The sequence below is a fragment of the Phalaenopsis equestris genome, unplaced genomic scaffold (genome assembly GCF_001263595.1).
Source record: "Phalaenopsis equestris unplaced genomic scaffold, ASM126359v1 Scaffold000420, whole genome shotgun sequence".
Lineage (NCBI taxonomy): Eukaryota > Viridiplantae > Streptophyta > Magnoliopsida > Asparagales > Orchidaceae > Phalaenopsis > Phalaenopsis equestris.
In genome coordinates this window covers 433,883-448,068 of record NW_018164861.1, presented here as the reverse complement: position 1 = coordinate 448,068, position 14,186 = coordinate 433,883, and the positions used below count along the sequence as shown (strand labels likewise).

General features: G+C 32.7%; 1 protein-coding gene across 1 annotated transcript; it reads left to right on the top strand.

The window, feature by feature from the left end:
* Positions 1–563: 563 nt before the first annotated feature.
* On the top strand, positions 564–12,568 carry LOC110027193 (probable methionine--tRNA ligase; the record flags this gene model as incomplete). The annotated part of the gene is given in 18 exon segments (XM_020728515.1): positions 564–675; positions 946–1,139; positions 1,258–1,402; positions 4,800–4,953; positions 5,099–5,254; positions 5,607–5,837; positions 5,993–6,136; positions 6,742–6,832; positions 8,051–8,157; positions 8,260–8,374; positions 10,060–10,178; positions 10,259–10,324; positions 10,421–10,549; positions 10,666–10,809; positions 10,892–11,012; positions 11,164–11,387; positions 11,479–11,580; positions 12,132–12,568. Coding segments are annotated over 17 exon segments (2,400 nt in total). The 3' UTR covers positions 12,363–12,568.
* Between the last annotated feature and the right edge of the window lie 1,618 nt (positions 12,569–14,186).

Sequence of the window (14,186 nt, the reverse complement as noted above, 5' to 3'; positions counted from 1 at the left end):
GGTGTATACAAGTCGAGTTGGGCTCAAGCCATCCTCAACTTGAGCTAGAGTTTGATTATTTTTCGAACTTGAGCTTAAGTTTACGAGTTAGAGCCCGCTGATGAAGAGACTTGTTTATTACAAAAGAGGAAAAAATTTTATTAATTTAAAATAGCGCCATAATAAAATGACAAATATAATAAATAATTAGAAGAGATATAATTTAAAATCATTTAATATAAAATATAAAATATATTTTTAAATTTTTAATACTTAATAAAGATTTTAAATTTAATATATATTGAATAAATTTATTATTATTATTATTTGAATGAGCCAGTTCTTGAGCCCAACAGTAAATCAGGGCCCGAACTCACGAATCGGGTCGGCTCATTTTCACCCATATGCAAGTCCCTTGAAAAAATAGCTCCTCTTGGAAATACTCGTGAATCGATATTTTCTTCTCGCCTTCCCCACGAGCACGAGGCGGCGGCTGTTCAGCGTCGGAAGAAGACTGCAAAACTCCCGATAGCTGGGAAACGAAATATTTCGTTTATCACGTAACATCCCCATCGCCATCTCCATCTCCATCTCCATCTCCATCTCCAACTCCATCTCCTTCATTCTTCCCCGCCGGTCATTTCCTGGCATCTGCTCTGGTTGCGTGGGAAGAAGGAAAGAAAGAAAAAGACAGAGGTAACACTAACCTGCATAAACCATTACTCTGTGTCGATTGAAAAGAACCAGAAAGTAACTAACTTGCGTACACCACTGCTCTGTTTCGATTGTAAAAAACCAGCACACTAACTTACATAAACCACTGCGTTTAATCATCTTTTCTATCTTCACATTCCAGTCTTATCTTCTTTTGTTTTATTTCCTTTGCCTTTCGATTTATTTGATCGAATCTCTGATCTTTTATTTCCTTCTGATTTATTCCAATCTTCTTTTCTGCCGGTTGTTCAGCCTCTTCCGTCAAGACCCTAGAAGAGCTTGTTTCTAGATATATTTTCGTTCGTTCCCTTCAATATCGAAGGAAATGGGCGAAGTCGCAGTGAAGAAGACCGCAAAGCTGCCGATCCCTGGGAAGCGAAACATTCTCATAACCAGCGCTCTTCCCTATGTCAACAACGTTCCCCACCTCGGAAACATCATAGGATGTAATTTTTTTGGTCATGAATTAGTCTTTTTTATTCTCTTTTTAGTTCAATTGAGATTAAAATTGGCTTTTTTTGGATGTTTCTTGGAGTTTGATTGGAAAAAAGTTTACTGTTTTAGGTGTTTTGAGTGCCGATGTGTTCGCGCGCTATTGCCGGCTGCGAGGGTATAATACGGTATATATTTGCGGTACTGATGAGTATGGAACTTCTACTGAGACGAAGGCAATGGAGGAGAACTGCACACCTCAGGAGATTTGCGATAAGTGAGTTGTTTCTCTCTTCTTTTATTATTCTAAATTCTGTGGCCGTGCTCTCTTATTCTTATTGGATTTGATAGTGGTAAAGTTCATATGAGTGAAAGGAGTTTTAGGACAATATTTCATTTTACATGCTTTTGGGGCTAATTGGTGCTGTTATGATTCTGTAAATCTGAATTTGATAAATGTTAATGAAGTAAAGAATTTGATAAATTGATGTGATTAGAAAGGTTTTCTAAAAAAAATTAACCAAATTTTTAAACTCCAAAATTTATCTATGATTAGTATAGTTAATCTAAATTCTGTAACATGTTCTTAGAAAACAAAAAAAAAAAAAAAAAAAAATTTCTCTAAGTATTGGATTTTCTGGTAGTAATAAAATTACTAAAAACACCTTAGTGATATTTATCATCATTATTTTGAGCACAATGAGAACACTTATAAAATCATTATGTGCCATCATAATTGGTAACACAACATTAACTACAAAATCAACATAAGAAAATTGTTGAAAAGTGTTTCATCAAAAATAATAAGTCCAATTACAATAGAAAAACGGGAAATATTAGATGTCTAAACATAAAACAAGTTACATATGTTACTATGAGAATAATTCACGAGCAACCAGTACACAACCCAATTTTGACACAGAAATTCAAGAATGCAAGATTGCATATAGCTATTGATATGCGTCAAGTAGCCTAAGATCTTCTTCCAATGTATGGACACATCGGTGAATTGATTTGTAATGTAAATTCTATATAATGTGCCATTCCTAGGAGTTATTTGTAATTGTATAAGATCTATAAGATTTATTTTGAGCATAGGCATGGAGCTTGATAAACTTTGTCATATTGATAAATAAAAGTGCCATGCAAAAACATAACATAATACCAAGATATTTGTGTGATAAAGCAGTAAAACACATATACCATAATCATGTTATGATTTCATAGTTGTATTACCTAATTCCCACAATGATGGCAATGTAAGTTTGAGCATGCTACTTGCCTAATACCTTAAGAAATGATGATGTTGAGCCCTTGAAATCTTTTGTAACTCCATAAATTAATTATTTACGTAACAAATATTATGTGTCATATTTAAAAATATGAATTAATTTTGTATAGTTGTGGATGAAATATATGCATTGTGATTATGTTTCAATGTCTAACCTTAAAACATTTTCAAATCATTGCTTGTATATCATGGTTATTGACATCTATCTCATCATATGTCCTGATCACACGTCATCTCCAGTTGCATCATATTAAAATATATATTGTTCTTATAATATTAGCCTTTGAAATTATGTACACCGTTACAAGGAATGCAATATATGTGTTAACTCGTGTCTGTATAAACACTTGAAACTATTAATTTCAAATTCTAAATTTTCTCTCTAATGTATATAAGTTGAACATGATATTGTAGATTTTTTGCTCATTATTGCACTTTAAGTTGCTCCCAAATCTTATATTCACTAAATTATATGTTAACCCCAAAGAGGTAAGAGGATTATGTGTGATTTGCATTAGCAAGTCTACTGAAAATCATCAACCTTTGGTACTTAGAAGTCTTTCTTCTTAATAGTCGTTTGCATGACTCACAACTCTACTGTTGATCGAAACCCTACCCATGCCACATGAAATAATTTCGTGCCAAATGAGGCTGCATCCATGTTTTCTTGTGACACGATGAAATTTTCTCTATTGTGATAATATTTTTGATACTTATGAGGAACAACAAGTACATGCGATCCATCAGTAGCTTTATTGGCAACCTAAAACATGACAATATTTTCTTTTTGGGGCACTTACATACATACCACATATTTCTTATGTATTTACATATCTAGCACCTAAACATTTATTTTTACATTCATACCACTCAAATCTTTAACATCACGTCAAAAATATCATCATCGCTGTCTTTTTAAAAGTAAAATACACCTTTCATGCATAGGTTTATGAGACCATTGTGCTATAAGTGTAAATATCAAACTACGGGTCTTAGATATGTAAATACATAAGAATTGTGTGGTGTGTATGTAAAATTCCCTTTATTTTTTATTTCAATTGAATTATAGTTAAGTGATGTAGGTGTCGACTTGCTTGTTGATTATACACACTATATCAATGGATCGGATTTGCACGATAATGTGCCGTGGTCAGGTCCTTCTTCATGGCAAATTGGATATATGGTTGTCTAGGAATAGTGGACAATATACCATATACTGAGGATTAACCTTTAAACAAATCATCTATCTCATCACTTGCTATTTTATGATAGGGTCCTTGTCCAACCACAATCTACTCTTGTTAGTGAGATCATAAAAGCTATTGAAAGCTCTAAATCATATTCTTACAAACGACAATTCCCACGGGATCCTTCATATTAAGATGAGGATTTGGGTTGAATAGATCTTATTTTTGTTGATTGACAATATATTTAGGATCTAGTGGTGTAGAGAACAGCTGTTTAAAATCAAGAATCAATTTAACAAGTTTATATCTACACAATCAAGGATCAATCAGGTGGATGTTCTCATATGCTCGACTGTGAAAAAATGTGTTGGTGAGTAATGATTCAAGCCTACTCAAGCAAGTTATTTGAACTCATCAATCAACAATCATTGAAAAATAGCCAGTTAAATGTGAAAATTTTTAAAATTTGAAGTGAAATAATTTCATTTGTTGGGTTTTTATCAGAAAGATTCTATTAAGTAGGAAGGAAAAAAATGACGGTTTGTTGCAAAAAAAATGAACTAGTTATTATTCTAGGTTTCATGAATCAACATTATAATCACTAACCCTTTAAACAACACACGAGCCACCATGGATCATAAATATTAACAAAAAAAATACATACTTATAAAGTTCTCAAAGCAGAATTTCTTAAGCATGGCATGCTAATAAACCAAGAAATTTCTTTGATAAAGGCTGCACATTATCACAAGAGAAGAGAGATCTGAAACATGACTAGGCTTTGGATGAGTGGGAATCACATCAGATGTGCCAACAAGATGGGTTACTTTTTATAGAGAGTAAGAAGGAAGCTGGTTCAACACGAAAGCAAGTACCACCAACTTGAGCAAGAATTGGTTAAACCAACAAACTTCATGATTTATGATCCACATTTAACACATTTACACTTTACTATATTCACTCTTATACAGGTTCTTATAGTCTTAACAAGAAAGAATGGGGGAAGTCTTGAGGTTGATTGAATTCAATTTTGAAAATTGTTAGATTTGTTATGTTTGGGTATGTATCGATTAAACTTGCTGCATTAGTGCAGAACTTTATTTTATTTACAATTGTGCTAAAACATGGCATATATTTGGTTTATATGTTTAATTTTGGTCATTTGCTTCTATCTCAACATACATTTCTTTGACCAGATACCATGCAATTCACAAGGATGTTTATAAATGGTTTGACATAAGTTTTGATGAGTTTGGACGCACCTCTACTCCACAACAGACTGAAGTTTGTCAAGAAATATTTCAAGCACTTTTGGAAAACAACTGGTTGTCTGAGAACACCATGCAGCAGGCATACTTTTAAATTAATCTTATATTGATCTTCTTTATGCAGGATGTACAAGAAATTAAGGCATCTGTTAGTTAAAGTTTATTATTTTATCTTCTGTCCTTTGAATTGGTGCCTCCCGTAACCTTGATTTGAATCTACATTGTAGCTCTATTGTGATACATGTGAACGCTTCTTAGCTGATCGGCTTGTGGAGGGCACATGCCCTAGAACAAATTGTAACTACGAGTCTGCACGAGGTGATCAATGTGAAAAATGTGGAAACCTACTAAACCCAACTGAATTACAAGATCCCAAATGCAAGGTTTGTCGTACAACATGTGGTTGAGTTGATTGTTATTTGAGCTAGATATCTGAAAATATTTAGGGAAATTTACATACGTAGCACACAACTCTTATGTATTTACTTTTCTCTCACTAAACCTTCATACTTATGTACATAGCACTTTGGTGTATTTCACTTTTAAAAAATGGTAACAGTGCTATTATTTATGTGAGATTAAAGATTTGAGTACTATGTGTGTAAATATGAAAGTTTTAGTGTGATATATGTAAATACATAAGAATTGTGTGCTTTGAATTTAAATGCCCTAAATATTTACCAAATTAATCAGAAACAACTTTTTGTCTAACAAACTTTTTTTTGGTTCCATTAGGTGTGTAGGAACACTCCACGAGTTCGTGACACGGATCACTTGTTCCTTGAGCTCCCTTTACTTAAGGATAAATTAGAAGAGTATATTAACCGCACATCAGTGACTGGCGGTTGGAGCCAAAATGCCATTCAGGCTACACATGCATGGCTGAAAGAAGGGTTAAAGCCTCGTTGTATTACTAGAGACCTTAAGTGGGGTGTTCCCGTGCCACATGAAAAATATAAAGACAAGGTTAAACTTTAGAAGTGCATTTTGCAATGGTTTCATAAAACTGTCATGTTTGAAAATTATATACAATCTTGATGAAATTATACACTTTTAGGAACTAGTACTTGGATGATTGTTTGACAATTGGTGGGTAATAATTGAGTGGCATTGTTTTCTAGGTGTTTTATGTGTGGTTTGATGCTCCAATCGGATATATATCCATCACTTCGTGCTACACACCGGATTGGGAGAAATGGTGGAAAAATCCTGATAATGTAGAGCTCTTTCAGTTTATGGGCAAGGATAATGTGCCATTTCACACGGTAAGAATGATGCTCATTATTTTTACATAGTTTTGATGTGACAAATATATAAATAAGTATGGATAAAAAGATGGAAAGAACTTGTGAACCTCGAATCAGCTGAGTCTATATAACATTTTATTAAAAAAGCTGTTTATTTCCCTTATTTATAAAGCTATTTGTTTCATTTGTCTTGCTATTTTGTTATTAGGCATTTATTACTCTATCTAATCCTTTTTGTTTAGAAATTTTATGTTGAATATTTCTTGTATGCGCTTTCTATAAAAATTGATCATGATTTCTAAACTTACATATCATGGTTATTTTAGGCAACTTCACTTGCATGAAACTATGCTTGCATTATTATTTGAGATTTGTTTTTTTTCTCCTTATTGTTTGTTTTGGTTTTTTTGTTGATTTAATTCTTAGACGTATTGGCTGTTCCATGTAATTTTGGACGTGGGAGTACTGCTTCTGTAACTTACGAGTGATTATCAAATAAAACTGTATCAATATATTGTGCATGAGTGATATCATGCTGTCATAGTCTTCCGTATTTGTTATAGCTTTTTTTCTTTATAATTTGCTTCTAAGTTGTTCATGTTCTTTTTAAATGACAATTCTAGGTCATGTTCCCTTCTACTCTTCTGGGAACAGGTGAAAACTGGACATTACTGAAGACCATAAGTGTAACGGAGTATTTAAATTATGAATCAGGTATTTCGTCATTAATTACCAAAAACTTTAAGTGCTACTTCAATACATTTGAGCTTGACAAACATAACTTCTAAGTTGTTGTTGTATGTTTTTCTTCATTTCTTAAAATTTCAAAAGCTTTTTTGAGAATTTGGTAGTGCAATATGTTTCCCTATTTTGCCTTAGCTACAGTGATGCTATGCTGGCCCCAGGCATTTTACTCTTTTTCTTCTTTTTGTATTCTGTCTTGAAGTCATGATAGTGCTAGTTGCAAATTTTCAATCTTTGGAATGTGTGACTTTCTGCTGGCTAACCAGGATGAACAATACGTAGGGATTTTGGTATATTCCATTATGTTTTTATGGTTTCTTCTTATTTCAATTTGATTTTACATTTTTGTACTAAACATAAAATTTTCTTTGACTTCTGGCCACTAATGTCACCTTCTTACTTCTTAGTTATCACCTTGTTTTAGCACAAAGGATCTGCACCAGGGTTCTTGTAACTTGGCTTCACTTTGTTCCAATTTCTTACTTGGTTTTGGTTCTTAAAGCAGCTTTGGCAATTCAATGTCACCATTTCTGGTTTAATCTGAGTTTTATGTTGAATCTGTAATCTAGTTCTTCTTGATTCTCTTAATTTTATTCATTGTTATTTTGGATTATTTTAATCTATGACTTTTGAGAGTTCAATTTGTAAGATATTCCGGGTATTCTTGATATTATGGTCTGCTTTAGCTTACTTGAAACCTCTATATCATGATCATCATCCTCAATAACTTTTTCTCTACCATGCGTGTTCACTTTATGTGTTCACTCTCTTCATTTGTTTCTTTTGAGTGTTATGTAATTAAAAGAAATCTATAATTTTTTTAGTTGTATGAATATTAGTTCCTCAATATTATGACTTGATTTAGCATATTCTAACTATTATCACCTTCTTCATGTTTATCATTACAGTTTGGTGATCCACTTTATGAATTCTCATTATTTATTCATTTCTTATGAGTGCAGCGTGTATACAGGGAATGCATAACTTTTTTTAATGTTTGGATATTTTTTCATATAATCCTTGAGATGCAAAGACAGTTCATTCTTAATTTTTTTTTGAAGTTATGTTTCTCTGTAGGAGTTATTTTCCTCTAAAGATTTACACAGAAAGCTATTTCTACATTTTCCTTACATTCGAATTAGCTCTCTTGGTGATCTATCTCAATATTGATTGTTCTCTGCATTGCAGGTAAGTTCTCCAAGAGCAAAGGTATCGGTATTTTTGGTAATGACGCAGAGGACACAGAAATTCCCACAGAGGTTTGGCGATATTATTTGCTTACTAATAGGCCAGAGGTGAGCTTCAATAATACTGTAATTTCTGCAAATTCTTAGCTTTTACCTTTAGAATCTATGCTAAATTTGAGCTAAAAAGGTAATTTTTTTGGGTTTAAATAGGTCTCCGACACTTTGTTCACATGGACAGACTTGCAAGCCAAGCTAAACAGCGAGTTATTGAATAACTTGGGCAATTTTGTTAACCGTGTTTTGAGCTTCATTGCCAAACCGTCAGGTTGGTCCAAAGTCTTTCATATGTTATTGTTATTATATGAAGTTTAGCTTACAAACTTGTAACTTGCTAACATTGTGTCCTTTTATCAATGGGAAGTCTCAAGAACTTCAACTATTTGAAGTTTTTCGTAAATGTACAAATATGAATTATTATAGGTTAATCTATCTTACTATCATTAACTTTTACGGGCAAAAGGTTCATAAGCTGATTGTATTCGAAATATACTAAGTCTAATTGTTATTTATTTTCTTATTGTAGTTCTTTTTTTGGTTGGCTATCCGATCATCACTCATGATGACTTTTATCTCATAATCATGAGCAGGTGTTTGGTTCTAATTGCTACCCTTTCAACACTCTTGAATCCAGATGATGAGGGTCTAGGTTTTGTTTTACTTCCAACCAGCAATCCATGTTTATATCTGATCAACCATTGTAATAAACATGCAATTTTTGCAATAGAACAATTTTTTAGAACTTCTGATGAAAATTAGAATAATTAAAAAAATATTCAATTAAAGGCTAAAAGATTTAGCTTTACATTAGAAATTTATGCTTAAAGATTACGGATTACAAAAGGCATATAAGAGAAAAAACTTTGTATAAGAAAGCAAATTAGATTGTAATTAATCCAACAAATGCACAAATGCTATTAAGAGAACAAGTTGTTATTCATTTTACCCGTTTTATCATATTTCAAATTATATTTTAATATTAAGAGCATTTGATGTCGAGTGGCAGACAAATGTGAAGTGGTATTCCATCTATTTATCATGAGATTACGCGTGGTAAAAAGTTGTGCACGGCAATTATATTCATTTATAGAATGTCTTTATATAGTAAAACTGTTGATTTGATGCGGGGTGATTTTGGTTTATAAGTTCTCTAATGCAATGAAAATGATTGACAAAGGAACATGAAGTTCTTAGATCACAAATCACTAGGAAAGCTAGCAATTTTTTTTTCTTTGAATGAAAACATTAACTACAATAATTGAAACTCAAACAATAATGGAATTGAATAAATATGAAGAAATCAGTAAGAAAGAAATTTGAACGAACCAAAATCGGCTTAATCACCTCAGATTGCTTCCTAGTTTTATCAAATCTGAAAAAAAAAAACCATGAGTATTACAAACCAATAACAAATTGGGAGAATTGCATTAGTACCACTCCGTTCTTATGTATTTACATATCTAACACCTAAATTTCATTTTTTACATATATGCTACCTTGCCTATGCATGAAGAGGTGTATTTCACCTTTTAAAAGTTAAAATATATGCCATACCCATTTTATTTTTTGATGGGTGCTGTATGTCTATCTAGACATACGCTGACATAAATTGTGAAATTAAAAGAGGTTGGCTAGCCAGGCCAACCCGCTTGAAAAGAAAAATTAAAATAATTGTACATTTTATAGGATGTGAAAGATTTGGGTGGGGTATACATGTAAAAAGTGAAGTTTACATGTTAGATATGTAAATACATAGGAATTGGGTGGCATGTAGGTAAGAATAAATTATGTCAGCAACTTACCAAAATAGGCAAGAAAGAACTATAAGTTCAGCTCATGAGGTCTTGAAATTTTCCTTTTTTTTATGGAATGATGGTTCAAACATTCTTAGTTGTAAATATTCCACTTTTATTTGAACAATTTATGTGATCATTGACTTTGTTTTTCTTACAGAATCAGGATACAATTCCACCATACCCGATGCTGTGGATGCAGAATCCCATCATTTAACGAAAACTTTGGCAGAGAAAGTCTTTAAACTTGTAGAGCAGTATATTGATGCAATGGAGAAGGTGAGTGAATTCATTTAAAGCTTTTCACAGACTGTTGCATGAATTATGCAAAATGATTTATTCTTTCTCCTCATTGACAGGTTAAATTAAAACAAGGCCTGAAAACTGCCATGAGTATTTCAAGCGAGGGAAATGCTTATTTACAAGTAAAATTAATTTTTATTTATATTTTAATTACTGGAGTATATGTTTGTTTGCGGCACTTGATCTAATGGAATCTCTTATCCCAACATGTAATGTAGGAGAGCCAGTTTTGGAAACTTTACAAAAAAGACCCTTTATCATGTTCAATTGTGATTAAGACTTCAGCTGGGCTTGTACTGTTGCTTGCATGTTTACTGGAACCTTTTATGCCTTCCTTCTCTGTTAAAGTAAATTATTTTTCAGTTTCTGAATAGTTATTGTTTCTTCAGTTAGAAGGCCTTATTTTTGTGTTTGTAAATGTAACATTTGCTTCAATCTTCTTTTTTTGTTGGGGATTTTTTAGGTGTTGCAACAGCTTAATTTATCCCCAGAAACATATCTGTCCTTGTTTAGCGAGGGAGGTGACATTGACAAGGCAAAACAACCATGGAATTTACTTCCTTCTGGCCATAAAATTGGTAAACCTGAACCACTCTTCACGGAACTGGTTAGTGACTTTTTTTTTGGCCCTTTATTTGATGGAATTATCTCCTTTGCTTCTCCAATATGATGGCCTGTGCTCTGCACAGGAAGATGAAAAAGTGGAAAGCTTAAGACAGAGATATGCTGGTAGTCAAGCTGAAAGAGTTGAGAAGGCGGAAGCTGATGCGAAGAAGATAGCTGAGCAGCTTAAGAGCACTAAAATATCTGGTATTAATTCTTCATTGTTGGTGTAAATGTAATACAGTTTTAGATATTATCCTATTTCTTGATAATAACATTGGCCATAAAGTTTACCTTTTGCCCATTTTTGGCTTTTTGTACAACAAAAAGTTAGCCACTTTTTGTCCTCACCATGCAGAAACAAGTTCAAAGAAACAACAAGCAAAGCCCACTAACACCAAACTAAAAGCCCCTGAAGCAGAAATATCTGTTTCGAGGCTCGATATACGCGTAGGCCAAATCACTAAGGTTCAGAAGCATCCGGATGCCGACTCACTCTACGTTGAAGAAATTGATTTGGGTGAAGAATCTCGGACCGTTGTGAGTGGTCTTGTTAATTATATTCCTATTGAAGAAATGGAGGTTGGTGATTCAAAATTTTGCTAAAATTCATAATACCAATATTGCCGTTTGTCAAATTTTCTGATTTTGAGCTTTTTAACGACTTAATCAGAATCGGAAAGTTTGTGTTCTTTGTAATCTAAAACCGGCAAACATGAGAGGAATTAAATCTTATGCAATGGTATTTGCTGCATCAAATGATGACCACACTAAAGTAAGGTTCTCTTTCTGTAATTATTTCAAATGGTTTATATGATATTTTAAGCCAACTTTGATTTGGTTTTATATCTTTTAAATGCCATAAATTGATTTTAGCCTCACTTAGACATTCCATTCTTTTTTTGGTGTGCAATGTAAACTAATTTACTTGGTTGAAAGTCAAGTACTGTGTTTTACCCAATTTAGGGTTCGTTTGGGACAGCTGCAGTTTTTTGTAAAAATGGTTGTAAAGCTATTAGAAAGCTACGGTGTGAATTATAAATATTTATTTTTTCAAATAACTATTTTCTTATTGTCATCACTTTTTATTAGATATAAAAGTAGCTTCTCACTATAAAATTTCGAGAAAATAGCAAGAAAATGGTTCCCCAAATATAACTGTGGGGACGTCATGGAATGCAAAACAAGCAAAAAGCTGTCTCAAGCAGATCCTTAATCTTCATTGCCATCATGCATTTTAATCTTCTCCTCTCTCGTTTGAATGACCTTGCTCTTCTCTCGATTTAGTTGCGGGATCTATTAAGATTGAAATTTTTAAAATTTCAGGTGGAATTGGTTGATCCTCCAGCTTCAGCTGTGGTAGGAGAGCGAATTACTTTTCCAGGGTATTCAGGGCAACCAGATGCGCTGCTGAATGCAAAGGCTAAGGTCTGGGAAAAGGTGCAGGTAGATCTGCACACAGATGCAGAGCTTATTGCTCATTACAAAAATTCTCCTTTTACTACTAGTGCTGGGATCTGCAAAGTTTTGTCCATTGCCAACGGGGCCATAAGGTAGATTGTAGTTTTGATCATCGCTGCCTCGAGATTTTGCGCTGCCAATTATGATTGTAAAATCTTATTGTTGAATTAATTATAGTTCGATCAGCTGTAGATTTTTGTTATAGTTTGTTTCACTTGCGAAAATTTTGTTTAGAGACTAATTACAGTCGCAAAAACTTTTTGTTGGATTATTATAAACGCAGCAGCTGTAGATTATTGTTATAGTTTGTTTCCCTCTTGAAGATACAAGATGGCATACCCTGTGCCATTTAGCGTGGTCATATGCAAATCTAATTGATGTATATTGATTCTCATTATCCGATGAGAATGATTGCAAATAGTGGTTATCATAATCATAGGTCAAATTTTATGTCTAGATTTAAGCAGATTAACAAGTTAATATACTGAGTTGTGACTTTTAATTTAAGCATATCATAATCAATCTGAGAGGTTGAATGACCGGGTGAAGAGAGACTTTTACCAATCATTTAAACCAAATATAGACATTTAGATGGGTTTAAATGACTAAGGGTATGTTTGGGGCGGCGGTGTTTTTTTAAAAAACTGCAGTTGAAAATTGTTTTTTTTCCTAATGAATCTGGCATAATGCGGGGGCTGTTAGAAAATTGCGGTCTGATTTTTTTTTTTTTTTAAGAAATTATAATAGCCATCGTAGTTTTTTGAACAACAGTTTCTTCTGCAACAGCTTTACAACTACTTCTTCAAACAACTGCAGCTACTCTAAACAAATCTTAAAAGAGGTTTAACTATTTGGATAGTCTAGATTTGAAGCTTATTAAGTAGTTCACATGTTGACTCATGACTTTGAATGGAGTGCAAAGGGGACTTCTCCAACCATTAATAGAGGTAATAAATTTGTAAACGAGTCAAGTGGAATTCAAGCTGCGTTTGAATTGAGTCTGATCTTGATTAATTAATTGAATTGGAACTCAAGCCCGTTCTTAATCTTAAGAGTTTGAGCTAATTTTTAAGCTAGCTCGTTTATTATTAAGTAGAAAAAATATATTTTGTTTCGAGCAAATTTCAAAATAAAATGATAAAAAGAATGGAAAATTAAATGATAAATAATAATAGATCTCTTTGGCAAAATAATAAGAATAAGAGGGCGATCAAAATACGTGAGATTTTAAATTCTAATATAATCGAGACATATTTTATATTAACTGTTTTTGTAACAAGCTGACTCATGAACAAATAAATTGAGCCAATGCTTCCGGCTTAATCTATTGCTCTTTTAGCTTATCATGCTCAGCTCATAAGCTATTTATCGAGCGAAGTTCAAGCCAAATCATGAGTTGAGTTAACTAAATTAACACCCATAAGGCCCTAACTAGTTGCATGAGCTATAACCAGCCAAGAATTATGTCTTCTTTTTTGTTTCTGACTTCAAGAGTTTTTCTACACTTGGATTTGGTATTAATAGCAGATTTTTATGGTTGGCTGTTAAGATTTGAACGATTACTAATTTCCAATCAAATGCTATAAGATTATGTACTCCCATAATGAGCAAATAAAACTTATTTAGATGATTGGGACATTTACATACACACAACCCAATTCCTATGTATTTACATATCTAACTCTCAAACTTTAGTTTCATTTTAAAAAAAAAATAAATAATAGTGATATTTTTCCTATGTATTATTTAAAATTTGAGTGGCATGCATTTAAATATAAAGCTTAGGTGTTTTGACATATGAATACATAAGAATTGTGGCATGCCCGTGCATACGTCGTACATATGTAGATAATGAAATCTATACACATATATACACATGCATGCATGCATAAATACAAATATATATATATATATATATAA